Here is a 23,326-nt window from a genome sequence, read left to right as displayed (position 1 = left end):
GGCGACATTGTACCAGCTCCCGGGCCATGGGTGGCCCTATTCCAATATCCGGGCCAGGGGCGGCGCCAGTCTACTATTCATGATTCCATGCAAGAGGAAGGAAGGCCGTGGGAACGACTGCCGTCCTCTTGGCGGGTCTAAGGTTACCCTAGCAGGAGGAACTGCAGGTTACTCCAGCAGGAGGAACCACAGGCTACCCTAGCAGGAGGAACTGCAGGTTACTCCTGCAGGAGGAACCAAAGGCTACCCTGACAGGAGGAACTGCAGGTTCCTCCAGCAGAAGGAACATAAGATACACCAGCAGCAGGAGCGACGCCCTCTACTATAACGCTATACTTCAGGAAGCCACAATCGTTCATTTTGACACCTTGGAATCCGCTCGGTCTGGCGTACTCGATGGTCGTGCCCTCGTGCTCGAGTCGTACCTAAGAGTCGTGCTCAAGACATTCAGGAACACATGTATATATATGCTAAAAGGGTCGTGCTCAAGGGTCGTACTATCGTGCTCAAGGGTCGTACAGTCGTGCTCGTGTCGTACCGTCGTGCTCAAGGGTCGTACCGTCGTGCTCAAGGACTTAAACCTTCCCAAGCTGTGCTTCAGAAAACTAACATTTGCATTAGCCCATTTACCAGCGCTTTGGGCATGAGCCTTTAACAATCGTTACGGGCCTGGGGAACGAGTGGTCCTCGCCGATACGTCACACATAATAGCCACATGACTGGCCACCTAGTTTGGCATAAGCACCAGGCTGGGGCCGGCAGCATCACGGAACAGCGAATATATCGAATCGATATCAATCATTTTACTCTTGTGTGTGATTGGTCTTGCCCGGGACCAATGAGAAACCCGTCTCCTCAGGAGGAGCTCCCCCAGAGGCACGCATCTGAAAGCCATGAATATTAGAATTTCAGAAAACGGTGTTCCGGGAATGAGAGAGAGGCGGGTGTACGAGCGCGGTAGGTCGGGGGCCAGACGCGCGCCGGCAGCAGGCGAGGAGGACACCGCTACCAGACACTCAATATCTCATCCAAGAACCGGGTTCACAGATGTTCCGGAACTCTTTAAGAATTATGAGTCTTCTGTGAAGTTTATTGAGGTACATTACCGTGATCCTCCGTCACCATGGATGGATGGTTTTACTGAACATATGAATATATGCACTCGTATGTTGCCTCCGGGTTTCAGAAAACGGGACACAGAAGTGGGTGACTAAGTAATAAGTGGACAATACCTTACCACGGAAGTGCCAACTAAACTCCGTTCTATACTCATTATTTTTTGAGGTCAAACATCGCTGAAGTGGCTCCTTCTGTGTCAGGGACGCGGCGGGATATGGTTCTCAAGGACATGTCACACTCAGAGCTTTGAAAACCACGCAAGAGGAAGTAGCGGCAAGTCTTCGGCAGTTCTAGAAGGAGAGGGAGGCGTTGCTGCAACATGGCGGCGTTCCCTGCTAGCTGGGCGACGGTCTTACTCCTCATTGCAGGTAAGTCCAGCCATCCTTGCCCTCCCACCTCACTCTGGCAACAGGACGTCATTAACGGTTCATTCCTGACCTGAATCTGATGGTGAACTCAAGGTTGAAAATCCCAGTGCACTTGACAAAGTAAGTAATGACTGGTCCTGTCTGTAGCTCTGTGTTCTTGACTGGTCCTGTAGTTCTGTGTTCTTGACTGGTCTTGTAGTTCTGTGTTCGTGACTGGCCCTGTAGTTCTGTGTTCTTGACTGGCCCTGTAGTTCTGTGTTCTTGACTGGCCCTGTAGTTCTGTGTTCTTGACTGTCCCTGTAGCTCTGTGTTCTTGACTGGCCCTGTAGCTCTGTGTTCTTGACTGGCCCTGTAGTTCTGTGTTCTTGACTGGTCCTGTAGCTCTATGTTCTGACTGTTCCTGAAGTTCTATGACGCCACTGGTACTGTGGCTCTATATTCTTAACCACTCCTCTTTCTGTGTTCTTCTGACTGGTACTGAAGCTCTGTCTTGATTAGCTCTGTAGCCTTATGACTTGACTGATCCTATAGCCTTGTGACATTGATGGACCTGTAGTTCTATATCCTGACTGGTCCTGTAGCTCTCTGCTCTTCTGACTGGTCTTGCAGCTCTATAACCTGATTGGTCCAGTAGCTCTAGTACATAACCGGTCCTGTAGCTGTACGTTCTGACTGTTCTTGTAGCACTATGCTCTTTTGACTGGTCCTGTAGCTCTAAGTTCTTCTGAGTGTTCCTAATACAACTCTGTTGTTATGACAATTTGTTCATGTTTTATAGACGTGTTATTACTTGATGTTCTCCCATCGTTTTATTACTTACTGTACGTGTTCTTCCGTGTTCTCATTACTGAATGTTCATGTTCTTCTGTGTTCCTATCACTTGCTTTCCTTCCACGATTTTTTTTGCCACCAGCTCGCATCGTGTTCTCATGTCTCACCGTTCTGTTCTGTTATTCTGTTCTGTTGTTGTGCCCTGAGCACGACGGTTATATACATAACATGCAACATGAACCCACGGGAACCCCAGTAGGTACTGTACAGGAGGGTGGAACCTCTGCTCCACGTCAGTGTGTACGTGTCCTTGAGTACGCCACCGGTGCAACCCCCTCCCAGGGGTAATGATGGCCTAGCCTTTCATCATGGTCCATAAGGGCCGGACCTTCGTACCTAAAGTGGTTTTAAGCAGGGTGAGAAATATCTTGTGGCCTGCAGTCCACGTGTGCCACGAAGGCATATGTTGGTTCGTATCTTAGTTACTTTAGTAAATAATCTTATTTCAAGTTTCATCCACACCTCAGGGGAAGCACACACACACACACACACACACACACACACACACACACACACACACACACACACACACACACACATACACACACACACACACACCCACACACACACACACACACACACCCACACACACACACACACACACACAAGGATCAAAGATAAAAAGAAAGGACACGTACAGACTCAGGACTTGGATGGCTGATGGGCGTGGGCCGGATCCGCCCAGGCAGCTACCCATGACAGCTGTCCAGCCTGCAGTGTACACGTAGCTCTTCTTCTACCTGTGTGGTGAGGAGGGAGAGGGAGGTTTAAGCCTTGCTAAACCATGGAAACAGTCTTTCAAAGTCTCCATCTTTCCGCTGCGTTATGATCAAGTTTCCTCGCCACATCTATGAGTGATTAATGTTCTTGTCGGAGAGTCTCAGACAAACTTCATCATATTCATGGCAGTGTGCAGCTGGAGCAGCTGTCTCTCCCTGCCGTGTTAACTGGTAGGTAATTAAGTTTACCTTAAAGATCATTTCTTTCCCTGTTCCAGGTAGAATAAAAGTCTGATGAGTCCGAGATTAAAGGCAATTCACTGTCTCTGTTGTTCGTACACGAAGTTTTCAATTCATGTAACATATTTTCTATTCTTTCAGCATGCCAGGGAGTTAGCTGTGCTCGATTGTGTACCGAAAAGTTGATTTGCAGGCTGTGCCAAAGCAGACGGGTACTGGAGACATTTCAGACTACAGTGGTTGAATGAATTAATGTTCTAACCCCACAGAGTAGATGTCCTCCACTAAATCTTTTAAGACCAACTTACTGGGTGTGTCACGGACTGACCCTTGCATCGTTCAGGGAGTGTGGGTTGAAACACCCTCAGCTAATCTCTTTCCTTTCCCAGCAGGCGAAACAACCTCTTCCAAGTAGTGTGACGAGGTGGTCAGCGCTCCAGATGTATGCATTTTTCACCCCTAGCGAGGAAATGTTGGAAATATTGTACCAATACTTGAGAAAAGTGATTGGGAAAATCACTGAGGAGGAGTGTGGCTCAGTAACGCGTGGGGGGGCTGTAAATACGTTCATCAATTCGGACGAAGTGACATCTAAAATTAAATGGTTTACTTTTCTACTAAACGGTACTTCGGGAGGTGTATCCTTTAAAAAACGAATAACAGATGTACGATGATAATGATAACATTTCATTGTTTATCAGTCGAAAAATCACACGGTGAAGATATATTGAAATGAACAATTTCGACTTTGGGGATCTTTACTTAGGAATAGGGAGAAGGGAAAGGGGAGTTAAACAGTTTAATGTGCACATATTTTCATGTGTGATAAATCACATAAAACCATGGCATTTCATGCGATCCATTAACATTTTGCAAATGTGTCATAGCACATACTTCCCATATTTTCTATGTGGGGCTGGAGGTTCATGTGTTGCGATTGAGCCTGTGTCCCCGGAGACAAGTAACGTACTCAAGTACGTACTCAAGTACGTACACTGGCGAGTTATGTGTGTACATTACATCAGTTGTGTACAATACATTATCTGTGCTACATCAGCTATGCCTCAACAGCGTCAAGCCTGTCATGTAGAAGCTACAGAGCTTCGTGTGCTGATATGAGAAGCTGAGGGTGAGGTGTGGAGACAATGATGTCAATGGTAAAAATGCCTAAGTATTTTCGAAACATCTCATTAAACCACTGTAGAGTTTAGTGGCAATGTCACCGTTTGTGTATTTACGGTTTGTGGCAGTGTTACTACTGTGACTGTATGAATACTGATGTTTGTACGTTGGTGGAGTAGTGAGTATGATGGTGTGTGTGTGTAAGATGGCAGTGTAGTGTTACGTATACTGTTGGGTATGTCACGGGTGGAGGCTACACGTCAGACGGGTGCGCTCGAAACGTGTTCGAAGTTGAACTACGCATGTCTTCGTTTACTGTCCTTTAGGGATAACTTTAGATAGAAAAGTTAAGAAAATATAGCTATAGCCAGAGAGTTGATAGATATTGTAGATGGGCGTACATAAATACGATTGATGCCTGACTCTGAATGGATGGTTTGCAGGTAAATATAAACTACCATATGATTTGAAACATTGGTGTTTTGGGTGGGGTTCATTTTCGAGGTGGTTCTTTTGCCGACAGATATGATATCTATGTTTCGTCAAAGGTGGGTCGTATTGGCATTACGCCGACATTCTTATTCCTGGATATATGTGGCTGTTTCAGGTCTTTTTGAGGTAGTTAGGCTTTAGGTAGTTAGGGTCGACTCTGTGATGGAGCTCTCTGGTTGGGGGTTAGCCAAGGTTAGTAAGTTTGGCTTTTAACCTCACACTTTCCCCTATCTTCAAAATAGCGTTAGATGGGGGTACCCCACAGCTTTGGTGGACTCGTTGAAATTTAGATTCGTCTTTTCGCTCACCAGAAATGTTATCTGTACAAATCTCGATTTTTTTTTTTTTTTAGCACAAAAGGAAAGGAGACAATATTATTACCTATATGGTAACCCATAGACGCCGATATTTCAAAAATTTTCTTTTTCCACATTCTACAGGTGATGATGAGGATTTTGGGGTGCACTGGTAAGAATTTAAAAGAAAAATTGAGATTATACAGCCTACTGCCTCCACAATCTTTGTTACACGTTCACAAAAATAAATCAGACATTGAAATTTGCGTTGTTATACCATGAATTAAGGATAAGTTGTTGTACTTTGCGTTATTATAATGAGTCTTCAAATAGTGAAGACGCAACTTTTGATAACGAGGAGAGAGAGAGAGAGAGAGAGAGAGAGAGAGAGAGAGAGAGAGAGAGAGAGAGAGAGAGAGAGAGAGAGAGAGAGAGATGAAGTATATATTAGCTCCGCGCGGGCAGAGTGACTCGGGCCCGAGAAACCAGCTAAGTATTTAATCACATTAAAATTAAGTCTCTATCGGTTTCCGATGTGAAGGGTAAAGGCCACGACGAGCAATAATAATACCGGCATAGTTAAACCTTTCAGTAAAGTACGAGTTTCTGGGAGAGAAAAAAGAAAAAGAATGACGTATCCTTTTTGCAATAATGTGGCAGTTTGAGCACAATATTCGTGAGGTAAGCATATACATAACCATCGATAACTGATTTACTGTTTTATCGACGCTGGGAGCAGCTGGCTGGTACAGGTGACCAGCCTTCCGTCGTTTTTTCTAAGTCGTCTCGTTCTTAAGCCCTCCCTTTTTTTTTTTTCTAATTTTTTCGTCCACATTGATACGAAAGTCCGCTTTTCATTTGTACCAGTCATTGAAGATTTTGCATCTTGGTCTGCAAGACCATTCAATGGAGTATGCCACATATTATAATTCTGACGAGAAAGCACGATTTTTCTTCCATCTTTGAAGTGTTTCATTTATGGCACTACCCCCTTGTACACCTGTTGCTTTATTTTGAGCACTATGGAAGCTTTCTGAGCCTGTTCTTGATCGACTTTATGGGATTGTGAGTTTTGATTCCGTCGTGTATTGAGGTTGTGGTGGATGAACTCGTGGTGACTCGGCTGGAGATGAGCTGGTGCATTGTTTTAACTTTCTATTTGATCATGTTTGGATAATCATTATGATTCATTATTGCCCGTGATTTTGTCTATAAAAGTTAATGGATAAGATTGGTCTGGGTTTGTGTAGTTTATTGTAGGTTTGGTTTAGAAAAGATTGTTCTAAATTTTTAGTTTATTGTAGTAGTTAGGTTATGAAAAGATTGTTTTAGGTTTGTGTTGTTATTTTAGTTTAGGGTAGGTTTGTGTAGTTTATTGTAGGTTGTTTGGTTTATGTAGTTTATTGTAGGTTAGGTTTGTGTAGTTTATTGTAGGTTAGGTTAGGTTTGTGTAGTTTATTGTAGGTTGTTAGGTTTGTGTAGTTTATTGTAGGTTAGGTTAGGTTTGTGTAGTTTATTGTAGGTTAGGTTAGGTTTGTGTAGTTTATTGTAGGTTAGGTTAGGTTGTGTAGTTTATTGTAGGTTGTTAGGTTTATGTGATTTATTGTAGGTTAGGTTTGTGTAGTTTATTGTAGGTTAAGTTAGGTTTGTGTAGTTTATTGTAGGTTAGGTTAGGTTTGTGTAGTTTATTGTAGATTAGCTTTATGTAGTTTATTGTAGGTTAGGTTAGGTTTGTGTAGTTTATTGTAGGTTAGCTTTATGTAGTTTATTGTAGGTTAGGTTAGGTTTGTGTAGTTTATTGTAGGTTAAGTTAGTTTTAATTTTATCTTATTAAGTGTTACGGAAAATATCCTGGTCGTGCTATTTTTTTTTTTTTTTTTTTTTACCTCTTGCATTATAGATTCATCTTGATATACTTTTAAGACTTAATGTGTGTTTGTGTATACTTTTATGTTCATGTACTGATCCTTATGTGTATGGGTCAGGAGTCCATATTTCCGACCTCCCCGTCTGTTGTGCCTTGCCAGCCATCCCGGTTCTCCGAGTACTCGGCCAGGGGCTGCAGGAGAACGAACCCGCCTCACCGGAACACCGGCTCTTCAACGACCTCTTCTCCAAGTACGACAAGCGCATTCGTCCCGTGCTGAACCCGACGGACGTCTCCTACGTCTTCTTCGAACTGTCGCTCTTCAATCTTCTGTACGTGGTGAGTGACGGGCGGGGCAGTGGTTGGTCCTCCTAGCCTTACAACGCTTCTGTCAGTCAGCGTGAGGAATATCTTAGCTTGTAAAGTGAAGTGAAGCCGATATGTCCATTGAATTGTCCACTAGATCCAGTATGTCCATTGAATTGTCCACTATAACCAGTATGTCCAGTGGTGTATCCACTATAACCAGTATGTCCAATGGCGTATCCATTATAACCAGTATGTTCAACCTTTCCGCAGAACACACAGAAACAGAAGATCACGACCAACTCCGAGGTCATTATGAAGTGGCTGGACGTATACTTGAAGTGGGATCCGAAGGAATACAACGACACCTACACCATCAGGGTACCTTACGAAGAGATCTGGTACCCTGACGTCATTATGGAGAACACGTAGGTAGTGCCGCTCAGGTAGCGATATTACAGTTGAGTTACCCCTCATAGAGCGGGCTGGCCGCGCCTGTTTTCTGTTATAATAAGTGGTTGTTTGGCGGAGGGGCCTAAAGTATTTAGCGAGATGCATTTAGTTTGAAAGGTGGGGTCTCTCTCTCTCTCTCTCTCTCTCTCTCTCTCTCTCTCTCTCTCTCTCTCTCTCTCTCTGATTACTCATTTTCCTTATTTCTCCCCCTTCATCTGTGTTAACTTATCCTGTTTCACAACATTCAAATGATTTCCCCATCTGTGTCTCCACTGATATTTCCCCTATCCCCTTCGTAAGACTTTCATGTTCTTCTTCCCTTAGCCTCCCTCGACATGGATCTAGTCACAACTGTTTGGTCATTGTATGTGTCCATATTGTATACTTTGATATCATTTATACCAGTTATATTCATATGATCTCGTAGTGGTTGGACGTGTCGCTCTGTGCCCAGTTGGTCAGGTCAAGTAAGGTCACCGTCAGCCAGTAAGCCACCAAGGTCACAGTGTAATGCCATTGATAAGTGATTCTATCACGTTAAACGTTCCTTCACTATAATTTAATCCATTAACCCTTCAGTGTACATTTTGTGTGCTCTATTTTCTATATACTACATTGTCACCAGCTTCTAGCCACCCATGCAGTACATCCTGTAGTCCAGGTTTTATTAGGGACTTTATGACAGCAGTGGGCAGACGTAGCGTACAGAGGTTGTTTTGTGTAACCTGTAGTTACCTGGAAGAGAAGTTCTGTGTAACCTGTAGTAACGTGGAGAGAAGTTCTGTGTAACTTGTGGTTACCTGGAAGAGACGTTGATACAAAGGGAAGAGATACCGAGTTTGAAAATGGCGCTTCCTGACCTGACCCCGTTTTATCTTCCCTCCAGCGCCTACTGCTCCTCCTCCATCCTGGTGTGCCACCCCTCCCTTCCTCCTTCCCTCCCTCGCTCTCGCACCCTCCCCATACAACGTCCCCTCCCATAGCCGTCCAGTGCCCACGACATGCCCCAACCCCATCCACCCGGTGGTACCCATTCCCCACAGGTTGTGCTCCCCACGGCCCCTCTTAAACCTAATCTTGTTCACCCGCCACCTCCCCCCACACCGGCCACCTCCCCTTACCCCTCACCCAATCTGCCAATCTCGTCCCTCCATTAGCACACACACACACACACACACACACACACACACACACACACACACACACACACACACACACGCGCGCGCGCGCGCGCGCGCGCACACACTCATCCGCCCAAATTCCAAAATCGCCTCAAAGATCAAATTGCCTTACAACTACAAGGGAAAACTTTCTGTTGGAAACCCGGTAGAGGTCGTTGTGTTGACCGCACCAAACGAGTGGTTGAGGTCAGGTCGGGTCATATGACCGTGTCAGACAAGGGATCTTAAAAGAATCTATTGATATATCAGTAATGAAAAGCAAGGAGTGAAATAGCACCCTTGGTAAACGAGGATCGGGAACCCATTATGGATGTGAAAGGCATAACAACAACCATGAACAAGTCGTTCTGGTTTGTTTTTACACCAGAAAGCAACGACGCGAATTTTGAGTCTGATGAATAGCACTCATACGATACAAGACTTTACGGTCGTGGTTAGACACGTACTCACACAGTTCGTTATAAGATGAAGGCTAATGAAAGCCCAGGTGTTTTTGGTGTCTTTCCATGAGTGATTAAAAGCACGAAATTGCCAGACCGTTAACTCATATTATCAATAGATCTCTTCAGGATGGGATAGTCCCACAGGACTGGAGGAGACTGACAGACGTCACTCCTGTATACAAAAAGGGAAGCAGCGAATTACCTGTTAATTATCGTCCTATTAGCCTCACATCAATTATATGTAAACTTCCGGAGTCGATTATTATCAGATGTAGAATCGTAACCTATCTGGAACAACGCAGCCTCTTCCGTAATACACAACATGGTTTCAGACGACGTACATCATGCCTTACAAACCGACTTGAATTTCATCCTACATCACTCAACATCCACGACAAGACAAAGCAATGAATATATATGATATTTCTGGACTTTCCAGAAAGCATCCGACAAAAGTCCTTCACGTTAAAGCAATGCACACAAAGTCCGGGCCTTATGGATTACTGGTGGCATAGGATGTGGTGTAGAAACCTGGTGACGTGATAGGAAGCAGAGAGGGTCGTAATGAATGGGGGGGAAGAATCATCCATCTCCCGTGGGCACCCGTGACATGTGGAGTCCCCCAAGGATCCGTACTTGGGCCTATACTTTTAAAAGATTTATATCAACGACATTGACGCAAAGATCGGCAGTGCCATGTTAACTGAAGAAGACAAGCTAATGTTATAAGAGGATCTAGTTGAAATCCGCTGAGTAGTTTAGTAAATGGCAAATGCCATTTAACGTCAATAAATGTCAGGTGTTACAATTAGGAAACCTAAAAGATTCTTTTAGTATGAGATGACGGGCCACAAGGTAAAGAACTCCCCTAGTGTGAGAGATCTAGGGTTCGCTGTCTCCAGTCAGTCACTTCAAATTTTCTCAGCATTACAATGAAACTGTCAAGAAAGAAAAAGGGGATGATAAAATTCATTAACAGAAACTTTGCTTACAGACGCAAGGATGTGATATTGCCACTATATTTCAAGTCTTCAGACCGCACTTCGAATATACATTGCAGTTTCGGGCCCCCTACTGATGTGAGGACTTTCTTGAATTGGAAGCAATGCAGTGAAGCGCAACTGAATTGATTCCTTCCGTGCGTAACAAACCATATGAAGAGAGACTGTAAGAATTAAACTTTTTCTCCCTAAGCAAGAGGTGCCTCCGGGGCAATATGATAGAATGTGTCAAAATACTTTAAGAGATTCAACATCTTCGATATTGAACATTTCTTTACAGTAGCACCAACACTACCGACGAGAGGAAATGGATCAAACGTTAGAGGTCACCAAGTTGGCCTATAATGTACGAGATGAGTTACCATCGACATTATTGATGCATGGAATAAGCTCCCAGAAAATGGTGGTCAGAGCAACACCTTTAACATCTTCAAAATTAGACTTAAGGATCACTTATCACTCACCAGTATTGAATAATTTATTCAATCAATTATCATAACGCAGTGGTATATCATGCTACCTTCTCGACCACTGATCTCTCCCTGGCCATGTTGTGTGTGGCATCATACTAACATTGATGAACCCATGCCTCCTGCTTTTGAGAGAGTGAATAAGAATTATTGTATCATTTTTCAACATCAGGAATAATACAAACATGGCAAGTGGAGAGACTGGAGGTCAAGTTTATCCTTAGTATTTCCTTTATAACAAAAAGTGAAGGGATGCATGTTGTTGGTGATGGAATGCATGATATATTTATGTTCATTCTACCTTATGACTTTCCTGGAAAAATTTCCTTCAGCCTTATTAATCCTGCAAGGTATTTTTTTTATCTGTTTCCCGTCCGGTGTGTGCTGAAGAGAGTGGAAGATGGGAAAAGAGCCTTTGCTTTGCAACCTTTTACTTCTACTGCTGTCAAAGAGGCTGCTTTATTTTTATTATCATTCTCACTATTTAGGCCAGATCACCTTGCTTGGACCTTGGGTCAGTGTATCTGTGTAACTGTAACGCTTCAACCATCCACTTCCCTGTCATTTCCTGCCTTGTGGTCTCCCACACTGTCCCAAGTCGTGTATCCTGTCTGTTCCTGAACACTTGTCATCCGCCTCCCTCCACAGCGCGGAGTCTGACTACGAGTCGTCCTTCATGAACACGAATGCCATCATCACACACCTGGGCGAGGTGGAGCTGGCCAGCCACGCTGTCCTCACTTCCGTCTGCATCATGGACGTCCAGTGGTACCCCTTCGACCAGCAGACCTGCAAGATGACTTTTGCCTCCTGGTCCCACGACAACACGAGGGTTTGTTCATCGCACTCTCATGTGGTCTTTAAAGCACTCTGTTCAAAAGTCTTTCCCTGCGTTACGTTTTCGTCTATGTTTCTCCAGTTTCTTGTCCTGTGTTTGGTTGGTCTTGTATGGGTCTGAGCCCACTCAACTAATAGTCATCAAGGCCGTCAGCGTCAGGCTACGTCCACCATCAAAAAGAATCTTTTAACACTGTCAGGTGTTGAGGATAGATCTAAGACCATTACACTATGTATGTGGCATGGATGTCTGGCGAACCCCATCCATGTGTGTGGTGTCTGATTGCGTGACAGAATCATGGTGACTATTTCCCGTCATCCGTCCGTCCGTCCGGAGTTGAACTTGTAACTGACATAACTTGATGAGTCTAAATCACATCTTCATATGACTGGGAGATGTATAAGAGAAAGCGCTGGAGGACAAGAGGAAGGTGCAGGGGTTGAAAAACAGGACAAATGAGAGTCAGAGTGAGAGAGTATCATTAAACTTTAGGGAGAGTTAAAGGATGTTTTGGAAGGAGGTAAATAATGTACATAAGACAAGAGAACAAATGGGGACATCGGTGAAGGGGGCAAAGGAGGAAGTGATAGCAGGTTGTGATGGAGTGAGGAGAAGAGGGAGTTAGTATTTTGAGGGATTGTTGAATGTGTTTGATGATAGAGTAGCAGATGTAGGATGTTTTGGTCGGGATGGTGTGTGAAGTGAGAGTCAGGGGGGAGTGGTTTGACGAAGAGAGAAGAGGTAGTGATTGCCTTGCGGAAGATGAAATACAGCAAGGCGGCAGGGAGAAGGTAGTGTTGCAGTTGAATTTATTAAGAAAGGGGATGACTGTGTTGATTAGTTGGTAAGAATATTCAGTGTATGTATGGATCATGAAGTGCCTGAGGATTGGCGGAATGCTTGTATAGAGCCTTTTTGTACAAATGCAAAGGGGATAAAGGTGAGTGTTCAAACTACAGAGGCATAGGTTTGTTGAGTTTACCTGGAAAAATTGTAGAGAAGTGTGGTTTCAGAAGTGGTAGAAGATGTGTGAATCAGGTGTTTATTTTGACGAATGTATGTGAGAAATACTTAGAAAAACAGATGGAATCTGGAGAAGCATATGATAAGGTTGATAGAGATGCTTTGTGGAAGGTCTTAAGAATATATGGTGTGGGAGGTAAGCTGCTAGAAGCAGTGAAAAGTTTTTATTAAGAGTGTAAGGCGTGTGTTCGAGGAGGTAGAGGAGAGTAATTGGTTCCCAGTGACGGTCAGTTTGCGGCAGGGGTGTGTGATATCACCGTGGTTGTTTAATTTGTTTATGGATGGGGTGGTTAGGGAATTAAATGCAATAATTTTGGAGAGAGGGGAAAGTATGCAGTCTGTTAGGGATGGGTGGGCCTGGGAAGTGAATCAATTGTTGTCTGCCGATGACACAGTACTGGTGGCTGATTCGAGTGAGAAAACTGCAGAAGCTGGTGACTGAGTTTGGAAGAGTGTGTGAAAGGAGAAATTTGAGAGTAAATGTGATAAGAGCAAGGTTATTAGGTTCAGCAGGGTTAAGGGACAGTTGGGATGCGAGTTTGGATGGAGAAAAATTGGAGGAAGTGAAGTGTTTAAGGTATCTTGGAGTGGACTTGGCAGCGAATGAAACCATGGAAGCGGAAGTGAGTCATAAGGCGGGGGAAGGGCTAAGGTTCTGGGAGCGATGAAAAATGTGTGGAAAGATAACGTTATCTCGGAGAACAAGAATGGGTATGTTTGAAGGAATAGTAGTTCCAACAATGTTATATGGTTGCGAGGCGTGGGCTATAGATAGGGTTGTGCGCAGGAGGGTGGATGTGCTGGAAATGAAATGTTTGAGGAAAATATGTGGTGTGAGGTGGTTTGATCGAGTAAGTAATGAAAGGGTAAGAGAGATGTGTGGTAATAAAAATAGTGATTTTGAGAGAGGAGAAGAGATTGTGTTCAAATGGTTTGGACATATGGAGAGAATGAGTGAGGAAAGGTTGACAAAGAGGATATATGTGTTAGAGGTGGAAGGAAGAAGGAGAAGCGGGAGACCAAATTGGATGTGGAAGGATGGAGTAAACACGATTTTGAGTGATCGAAGCCTGAACATGCAGGAGGGTGAAAGGTTTGCACGGAATAGAGTGAATTGGATCGATGTGGTATACTGGGGTCGACATGCTGTCACTGGACTGAACCAGGGTATGTGAAACGCCCGTGGTAAACCATGGAAAGGCCCACAGGGCCTGGATGTGGATAGGGAGCTGTGGTTTCGGTGCTTTACAAATGACAACTAGAGAATGAGTGTGAGCGGATGTGGCCTTTTGTCGTCTGTCTCTTGGCGCTACCTCGCTGACGCAGGGGGAGGCGATGCTGTTTCCTGTGGGGGCAGGGTGGCGTCGCGAATGGATGAAGGCGAGGCAAGTATGAATATGTACATGTGTATATATATGTATGTGTTTGCATAGATGTCTGTTTATGTTGATACGTATATGTGTTACGTGTCTATGCGTGGATGGGTCTTTCTCTTGACCTAGTCCCATCATCTTGTACTTGATGACCTGGTTAATCACGTGACCTGCCTGCCGATGTTTGTACTGGATGACCTGGTTAATCACGTGACCTGCCTGCAGATGTTGCTGATCAAGGGACCGGCTGACCTCTCCGAGTACAGCCAGAACCCAGAGTTCTTCCTGGAGAACTTCTACGCCGAGCTTCATGAGATCCACAACCCATGCTGTCTCAACCCCATGTCTAGTAAGTCAGACACACACACACACACACACACACACACACACCCTTGAGACCCATATGCATGTTAGGACGTCTGTCGCACATGAGCTCCTGAAAGCCAAAAGGTTGGAAGGAGTTGCTGCCAGTTTGTTGAGGCTAAAGACCATATTGATCGTGTTACCCTCCGTCAGGAGTGTTCGTCCCGATCACTTCCCTCTGTGTGTTACTCTCCGTCGGAAGTGTTCGTCCTGAACACTCCCCTCTGCTCGCTTCTAAACTGTGCTTGTGAGAATCGTGTGATGAATAATATTGTCTTTTTCTTTCTTTTTTTTTCCCATGAGAGGTTTGAGTGTCGAGCAGTTTAGATACAATGTGATGATGGCAGAGTATACCAGCCTTATACATTGTGATGATGGCAGAGTATACCAGCCTTATACATTGTGATGATGGCAGAGTATACCAGCCTTATACATTGTGATGATGGCAGAGTATACCAGCCTTATACATTGTGATGATTGCAGAGTATACCAGCCTTATTATCGAAGTATATTAGCCATAACACCAGAGTATACCAGTCATATGGCCGGAGTATACCAGCCATATCACTAGAGCATACTAGCAGTATGACCAGAGTATACCAGGCATATCACTAGAGCATACTAGCAGTATGACCAGAGTATACCAGGCATATCACTAGAGCATACTAGCAGTATGACCAGAGTATACCAGGCATATCACTAGAGCATACTAGCAGTATGACAAGAGTATACCAGGCATATCACTAGAGCATACTAGCAGTATGACCAGAGTATACCAGGCATATCACTAGAGCATACTAGCAGTATGACCAGAGTATACCAGGCATATTTCGAGGAATCCACTACAAGTCTCATGGAAAGTCTTGTAAGACTCCGCCCTTGAACACGACGGTATGACACTTGAACACGACGGTACGACACTTGAGCACGACGGTAGGGCCCTTGAGCACGACGGTGCGACCCTTGAGCACGACGGTACGACCCTTGAACACGACGGTATGACCCTTGAACACAACGGTATGACCCTTGAACACGACAGTACGACCCTTGAACACGACGGTATGACCCTTGAACACGACGGTATGACCCTTGAACACGACGGTACGACACTTGAGCATGACGGTAGGACCCTTGAACACGACGGTGCGACCCTTGAGCACGACGGTACGACACTTGAGCACGACGGTAGGGCCCTTGAGCACGACGGTACGACCCTTGAACACGACGGTATGGCCCTTGAGCACGACGGTACGACCCTTGAACACGACGGTACGACCCTTGAGCACGGCGGTACGACCCTTGAACACGACGGTACGACCCTTGAACGCGACGGTACGACCCTTGAACACGACGGTACGATCCTTGAACACGACGATACGACACTTGAACACGACGGTACGACCCTTGAACACGACGGTACGACCCTTGAACACGACGGTGCGACCCTTGAGCACGACGGTACGACACTTGAGCACGACGGTAGGGCCCTTGAGCACGACGATACGACCCTTGAGCACGACGGGGGTGATACTTCGAGTATGATGGCCGGGTCATAGGCCGTCGTACGTCAAGGGTGATGCGGTGGCGGTGATGTGAGTGGCGTCCCTCACAACGTCTCCTTCCCTCCCTTCTCTCCGGCAGGCATCACCTACTTCCTGCAGATCCAGCGGAGGACCATCTTCTCCCTCTTCTTCTTCATCATGCCCGGCATCCTCATCAACATGTGCGGTGAGTACCCCCTCACACCTCACTTCACCCTCATACACCAGGTCCCCCCCAAAAACACCCCCACCCACACCCCAACCACCCCACCTCTCCAAGGTCTCTTAACACTCCAGGTCCTCCTCACACTTCAGCTCCTCCTCACACCCCAGGTGACCCTTCGCACCCCAGGTCCTCCTCACACTTCAGGTCCACTTCACACTTCAGGTCCTCCTACACTCCAATGCCTCCTCACACTTCAGGTCCTCACACCCAGTGTCCTCTTCACACTTCAGGTCCTCCTCAGTCCTCCTCACACCCCAGGTCCTCCTCACACTTCAGGTCCTCCTCACACTTCAGGTCCTCCTCACACTTCAGGTCCTCCTCACACCCCAGGTCCTCCTCACACCCCAGGTCCTCTTCACACTTCAGGTCCTCCTCACACCCCAGGTCCTCCTCACACTTCAGGTCCTCCTCACACCTCAGGTCCTCCTCACACCCCAGTTCCTCCTCACACTTCAGGTCCTCCTCACACTTCAGGTCCTCCTCACACTTCAGGTCCTCCTCACACTTCAGGTCCTCCTCACACCCCAGGTCCTCCTCACACTTCAGGTCCTCCTCACACTTCAGGTCCTCCTCACACTTCAGGTCCTCCTCACACCCCAGGTGACCCTTCGCACCCCAGGTCCTCCTCACACTTCAGGTCCTCCTCACACTTCAGGTCCTCCTCACACCCCAGGTCCTCCTCACACCCCAGGTCCTCCTCACACTTCAGGTCCTCCTCACACTTCAGGTCCTCCTCACACTTCAGGTCCTCCTCACACTTCAGGTCCTCCTCACACCCCAGGTCCTCCTCACACTTCAGGTCCTCCTCACACTTCAGGTCCTCCTCACACTTCAGGTCCTCCTCACACTTCAGGTCCTCCTCACACTTCAGGTCCTCCTCACACTTCAGGTCCTCCTCACACTTCAGGTCCTCCTCACACTTCAGGTCCTCCTCACACCCCAGGTCCTCCTCACACCCCAGGTCCTCCTCACACTTCAGGTCCTCCTCACACTTCAGGTCCTCCTCACACTTCAGGTCCTCCTCACACTTCAGGTCCTCCTCACACCCCAGGTGACCCTTCGCACCCCAGGTCCTCCTCACACCCCAGGTCCTCCTCACACCCCAGGTGACCCTTCGCACCCCAGGTCCTCCTCACACTTCAGGTCCTCCTCACACCCCAGGTCCTCCTCACACTTCAGGTCCTCCTCACACTTCAGGTCCTCCTCACACTTCAGGTCCTCCTCACACTTCAGCTCCTCCTCACACCCCAGGTGACCCTTCGCACCCCAGGTCCTCCTCACACTTCAGGTCCACTTCACACTTCAGGTCCTCCTCACACTCCAGGTCCTCCTCACACTTCAGGTCCTCCTCACACCCCAGGTCCTCCTCACACTTCAGGTCCTCCTCACACTTCAGGTCCTCCTCACACCCCAGGTCCTCCTCACACTTCAGGTCCTCCTCACACTTCAGGTCCTCCTCACACTTCAGGTCCTCCTCACACTTCAGGTCCTCACACCCCAGGTCCTCTTCACACTTCAGGTCCTCCTCACACCCCAGGTCCTCCTCACACTTCAGGTCCTCCTCACACTTCAGGTCCTCCTCACACCCCAGGTCCTCCTCACACTTCAGGTCCTCCTCACACTTCAGGTCCTCCTCACACTTCAGGTCCTCCTCACACCTCAGGTCCTCCTCACACTTCAGGTCCTCCTCACACTTCAGGTCCTCCTCACACTTCAGGTCCTCCTCACACCCCAGGTCCTCCTCACACTTCAGGTCCTCCTCACACCCCAGGTCCTCCTCACACTTCAGGTCCTCCTCACACTTCAGGTCCTCCTCACACCCCAGGTCCTCCTCACACCCCAGGTCCTCCTCACACTTCAGGTCCTCCTCACACCCCAGGTCCTCCTCACACTTCAGGTCCTCCTCACACTTCAGGTCCTCCTCACACCCCAGGTCCTCCTCACACTTCAGGTCCTCCTCACACTTCAGGTCCTCCTCACACTTCAGGTCCTCCTCACACTTCAGGTCCTCCTCACACTTCAGGTCCTCCTCACACCCCAGGTCCTCCTCACACTTCAGGTCCTCCTCACACTTCAGGTCCTCCTCACACTTCAGGTCCTCCTCACACTTCAGGTCCTCCTCACACTTCAGGTCCTCCTCACACTTCAGGTCCTCCTCACACTTCAGGTCCTCCTCACACTTCAGGTCCTCCTCACACTTCAGGTCCTCCTCACACTTCAGGTCCTCCTCACACTTCAGGTCCTCCTCACACTTCAGGTCCTCCTCACACTTCAGGTCCTCCTCACACTTCAGGTCCTCCTCACACTTCAGGTCCTCCTCACACCCCAGGTCCTCCTCACACTTCAGGTCCTCCTCACACTTCAGGTCCTCCTCACACTTCAGGTCCTCCTCACACTTCAGGTCCTCCTCACACTTCAGGTCCTCCTCACACTTCAGGTCCTCCTCACACCCCAGGTCCTCCTCACACTTCAGGTCCTCCTCACACTTCAGGTCCTCCTCACACTTCAGGTCCTCCTCACACCCCAGGTCCTCCTCACACTTCAGGTCCTCCTCACACTTCAGGTCCTCCTCACACCCCAGGTGACCCTTCGCACCCCAGGTCCTCCTCACACTTCAGGTCCTCCTCACACTTCAGGTCCTCCTCACACTTCAGGTCCTCCTCACACTTCAGGTCCTCCTCACACTTCAGGTCCTCCTCACACTTCAGGTCCTCCTCACACTTCAGGTCCTCCTCACACCCCAGGTCCTCCTCACACTTCAGGTCCTCCTCACACCCCAGGTCCTCCTCACACTTCAGGTCCTCCTCACACCCCAGGTGACCCTTCGCACCCCAGGTCCTCCTCACACTTCAGGTCCTCCTCACACCCCAGGTGACCCTTCGCACCCCAGGTCCTCCTCACACTTCAGGTCCTCCTCACACCCCAGGTGACCCTTCGCACCCCAGGTCCTCCTCACACTTCAGGTCCTCCTCACACTTCAGGTCCTCCTCACACCCCAGGTCCTCCTCACACCCCAGGTCCTCCTCACACCCCAGGTGACCCTTCGCACCCCAGGTCCTCCTCACACCCCAGGTGACCCTTCGCACCCCAGGTCCTCCTCACACCCCAGGTGACCCTTCGCACCCCAGGTCCTCCTCACACCCCAGGTCCTCCTCACACCCCAGGTCCTCCTCACACCCCAGGTCCTCCTCACACTTCAGGTCCTCCTCACACTTCAGGTCCTCCTCACACCCCAGGTGACCCTTCGCACCCCAGGTCCTCCTCACACCCCAGGTGACCCTTCGCACCCCAGGTCCTCCTCACACTTCAGGTCCTCCTCACACTTCAGGTCCTCCTCACACTTCAGGTCCTCCTCACACTTCAGGTCCTCCTGACGGCCTCCTAACCCTCACTCATCATCCCCACAGCCACTCAACCTTCCATCACTGTGTATTTATCTCATTATGTTTTCAACCCGAGAATGAAGATACAGTCAGCATGTGTACACCGGTATCGGACAGACTGGTCTAATACACATGTCATTCGTCCCTCAGGTTGGTAACTCTCTTCGTGGCCAAGATTATTGTTGTGCGCATCCCCATCATCGTGAGGGAGTCCTGGGGCCTGGACGTGAGTACTGAGGGAGGTTCTGGGTCCTGGACGTGAGTCCTGAGGGAGTGGACGTGAGTACTGAGGGAGTCCTGGGTCCTGGATGTGAGTCCTGAGGGAGGTCCTGGGTCCTGGACGTGAGTACTGGGGGAGGTCCTGGGTCCTGGACGTGAGTACTGAGGGAGTACTGGGGCCTGGACGTGAGTACTGAGGGAGGTCCTGGGTCCTGGACGTGAATACTGAGGGAGTGGACGTGAGTACTGAGGGAGTCCTGGGTCCTGGATGTGAGTCCTGAGGGAGTACTGGGGCCCGGACGTGAGTACTGAGGGAGGTCCTGGGTCCTGGACGTGAATACTGAGGGAGTGGACGTGAGTACTGAGGGAGTACTGGGTCTTGGATGTGAGTCCTGAGGGAGTTCTGGGTCCTAGACGTGAGTACTGGGGAGGTCCTGGGTCCTGGACGTGAATGAGAAGGGTTCCTGGGTCCTGGATTGAGTCCTGAGGGACACTTAGCTCCTGGACGTGAGTACTGAGGGAGGTCCCGGGTCCTGGACGTGAATGTAGAAGGGGTCCTGGGTCCTGAGGGAGTCCTGGCTGCCTGGAAGTGTGCTGGGGAAGGTCCTGGCTGCCTGGACGTGAGTCGTGCATGAGTGGTGGTTAGCAAGGTTGGTCCATCTCGGGGAAGAAGATGAGGCGGTTGTGAGTCTGTATCAATGAGAGTTTGTTGTAGAGTGTGTGGGGAGACGCCTCCCAGGAGACTCACGACCGCCCTTCCTTCCCTACCAGGAGGACGGCGTCATGGCCACACCCGTCGAGAAGATGGAAGAGTCGGTTGATGTCGACGGAACCTTGGTGAGGGTCTTCACCGTCCAACCCCAAAAGCCCAAGTCACCAACGAAGGAACCGAAGCCTGAGATCAAGAAATACATGGAGGAGGACTTCGACCCAGCCCAGCTTAAGGGTGAGTGTTTGAGGTCAGGTTTCAGTGTGCGGGTCGATGTAACTTTCATAAGGGAAGGGTCAGAGGGTAAGTCTTGGGAGGCAAGACTTAAGTGAAAAGGATCAAGATTTGCCAGGGATGAAGATGGGTGATATACCGAAGACATGTGGTATATTGAGTTAGGATACCGTGGTATTGCTTATACCATGTACTGGATGTCTGGCCATATATATATACTATGGGTAAACAGGACTAGGTATGGCCCAAACAGACCAGTGCAGAAAGCTGATATATGTTATCATAGGATACCAAATGCGCTTGCCTTCCATATCAACAAGTTTAGACATCCACCAAGGTGATGAGAGTCTTGGATGATGAATGAAGGACTGAGTAAACAAGTACGAACAAAAAATGCCAGGAAGTTACTCACACATGGGTAGGAGAAGTGACCAACTTCGGTGGCGGTGTTCTACAATGGGCTGGATCATGGGGAAGATGGCGGATCACACAATGTAGTGTGGACACAGCGTCGTACAGGTGACGACCAGCCGAGGGGCAGGGGAAGCGGTGTGGCGTCTAGCGAGAATTAAGAGTTTTCCTTCGGTGATTTATGTAGACTCGCATCTCCATATCTTGTTTGTCCAAAGATGGCCTCCGGGCAAGCCAACTCGTCAAAAAGAATAAGATCCCAAATTTCTCGCCTGTGTTTCCTGACTTTGTGACTATATGAAAAGTGATGCTACACCAGCACAGAAGTCTGCGATCGGGAAAATGATGGTTATCATTTAATAACATTCTTAGGTATCTTTAGTAAGTAATCCAAAAAAGTTACTGGTAATATACATCAAGAGTTTATTCAACCTGTATTTTGACACTTCGTATCAGATTTCAGGCAAGACTCAGTGTTTAGTGCTGGGTTTTCTTTCTTCCAGATCCTTTCCAGCGACATGCCCTTGCTGCTCTAGAGTCCATGAACAAGATCCTGATGAGAGAGGAGAAGGACAAAGCCAAGGGGACCATGAAGAGCAACCTGGTGGAGCAGTGGAAGTTTGTGTCGCGCGTGATGGACCGCTCGCTCTTCATCACCTTCACCAGCATCTGCTTCCTCTTCAACCTGATCATCCTCACCTCCTCGCCCTTCCGGCAGCTCTTCAGCTATTGTCCCGAGGGAGAGGGCATGTGCGAGGGCCTTACCATGGAAGAAATCATGGACATGACCAGTCATGTGGCAGCGCACGCCCAGTTGCCAGGAGTCCAGAAGGACAGTTACGGTGGAGATGAGGGCGGAGGTCACGGAGCCCCGTCCTCCGCCCACCTCAACGAAGACCACAACCGTCTAGTGGGGATCCGCGTGGGTCCGGCCTACGAGGGCTATGAGGGACTGGGGCTCCTGCCTGACTACGGGACAGGATCAGGCCTACGAGGGCTATGAAGGGCTGGGGCTCCTGCACGGAGACCGTCAGGAACCTGTAGCCATCGTCCACGAGCCTGTAGTGGAAGCTGGAGGGCGTCCGGAGCCAGACGAGCGACTCGGACGCCCTCCTGAACAGCCAGGCGACCCGCCAGCGGATGCCGTGGCTATCAAGGAGACATCCAGTGGACAAGATGCCAACGTGACGAGCGGAGACGGTGAGGACAAGCCGTCCGAACCGACTCGACGGCCTGGGGAAGGTCTCTGAACAAGGTGTCAGTAGCCTGAGCTGCGCTGTAGGAATGTAGGTAGGACTTGCAGGTGGGAAAATTGGGTAAAGTTTCCCCCTAAAGGGAACGGTACGACTAGTGAGCATGGTGATTACGACCCTTGAGCCTGATGTCGTTGTCTTTGACCTGGCCTTGACTTTAAGGGTCAGGTCAAATAAGGCTAGGCCACCATACTCGAGGGCCGTGATGTGTGTTGTTCCTCATTCTGTTTAACTTAAGTTTGGAGATCCTAAATTGACAATCAAATTTACAATCTTACCCTTATATATATATATATATATATATATATATATATATATATATATATATATATATATATATATATATATATATATATTTAGGGGCGATCATAACCTAGCGGTAGCGCTCCCGCCTGTTGCACAGGGGTCCCAGGTTCGATCCTGACTGTTGGAGGTTTGTACGATATATATATATATATATATATATATATATATATATATATATATATATATATATATATATATATATATATATATATTAGTTGCTGAAAATGGCATATCTCTATTTTCTAGTATTGAAGAATACTAGAAATACCCATACACACACACACACCAACACACCGTTTGTACCTCAGCAGAATCATACTGTAGCTTGCCTTCTCGTTTTCATGACTGACACGCAAAGCTCTGCACTTATTGGAATTCACATGCCGCCCGGGGCCCAGATTATCGGCTTGTCTGCGTCAGCCTGCCGCGGTAAACATTCAGTTTCTGTTGAAGTTTTTCATGTCCCAATCTAATACCGTCTGTAAATTATATCTTACGGTGCAGCCCATTATCCATGTCATTTATACATATACGAGGGA

At 48.0% G+C, this 23,326-nt stretch overlaps 1 protein-coding gene across 1 annotated transcript; it reads left to right on the top strand.

Annotated features, from left to right (window-relative positions):
- The first annotated feature begins 5,838 nt into the window (after positions 1 to 5,838).
- Positions 5,839 to 22,745, top strand: LOC139756694 (neuronal acetylcholine receptor subunit alpha-3-like). Its single transcript, XM_071676349.1, has 8 exons — positions 5,839 to 5,863; positions 7,173 to 7,393; positions 7,634 to 7,788; positions 11,557 to 11,740; positions 14,368 to 14,491; positions 16,147 to 16,233; positions 20,590 to 20,820; positions 21,732 to 22,745. The coding sequence occupies exons 1-8, from the start codon at positions 5,839 to 5,841 to the stop codon at positions 22,229 to 22,231; spliced, it is 1,527 nt and encodes a 508-aa protein (XP_071532450.1). The 3' UTR covers positions 22,232 to 22,745.
- Positions 22,746 to 23,326: the final 581 nt, after the last annotated feature.

Source organism: Panulirus ornatus, chromosome 23, assembly GCF_036320965.1.
Source record: "Panulirus ornatus isolate Po-2019 chromosome 23, ASM3632096v1, whole genome shotgun sequence".
Taxonomy (NCBI): domain Eukaryota; kingdom Metazoa; phylum Arthropoda; class Malacostraca; order Decapoda; family Palinuridae; genus Panulirus; species Panulirus ornatus.
Note: the sequence above shows the minus strand (reverse complement) of the source record. Positions and strands in the feature narration are given on the sequence as shown.

Excerpts from the sequence above, each read along its gene's own strand:
- LOC139756694 (XM_071676349.1), top strand. The coding sequence starts at position 5,839 with ATGTGGCAGTTTGAGCACAATATTC. Across the intron at positions 11,741-14,367 it reads GGTCCCACGACAACACGAGG|ATGTTGCTGATCAAGGGACC; the intron begins GTTTGTTCATCG and ends ACCTGCCTGCAG. Across the intron at positions 20,821-21,731 it reads CGACCCAGCCCAGCTTAAGG|ATCCTTTCCAGCGACATGCC; the intron begins GTGAGTGTTTGA and ends TCTTTCTTCCAG.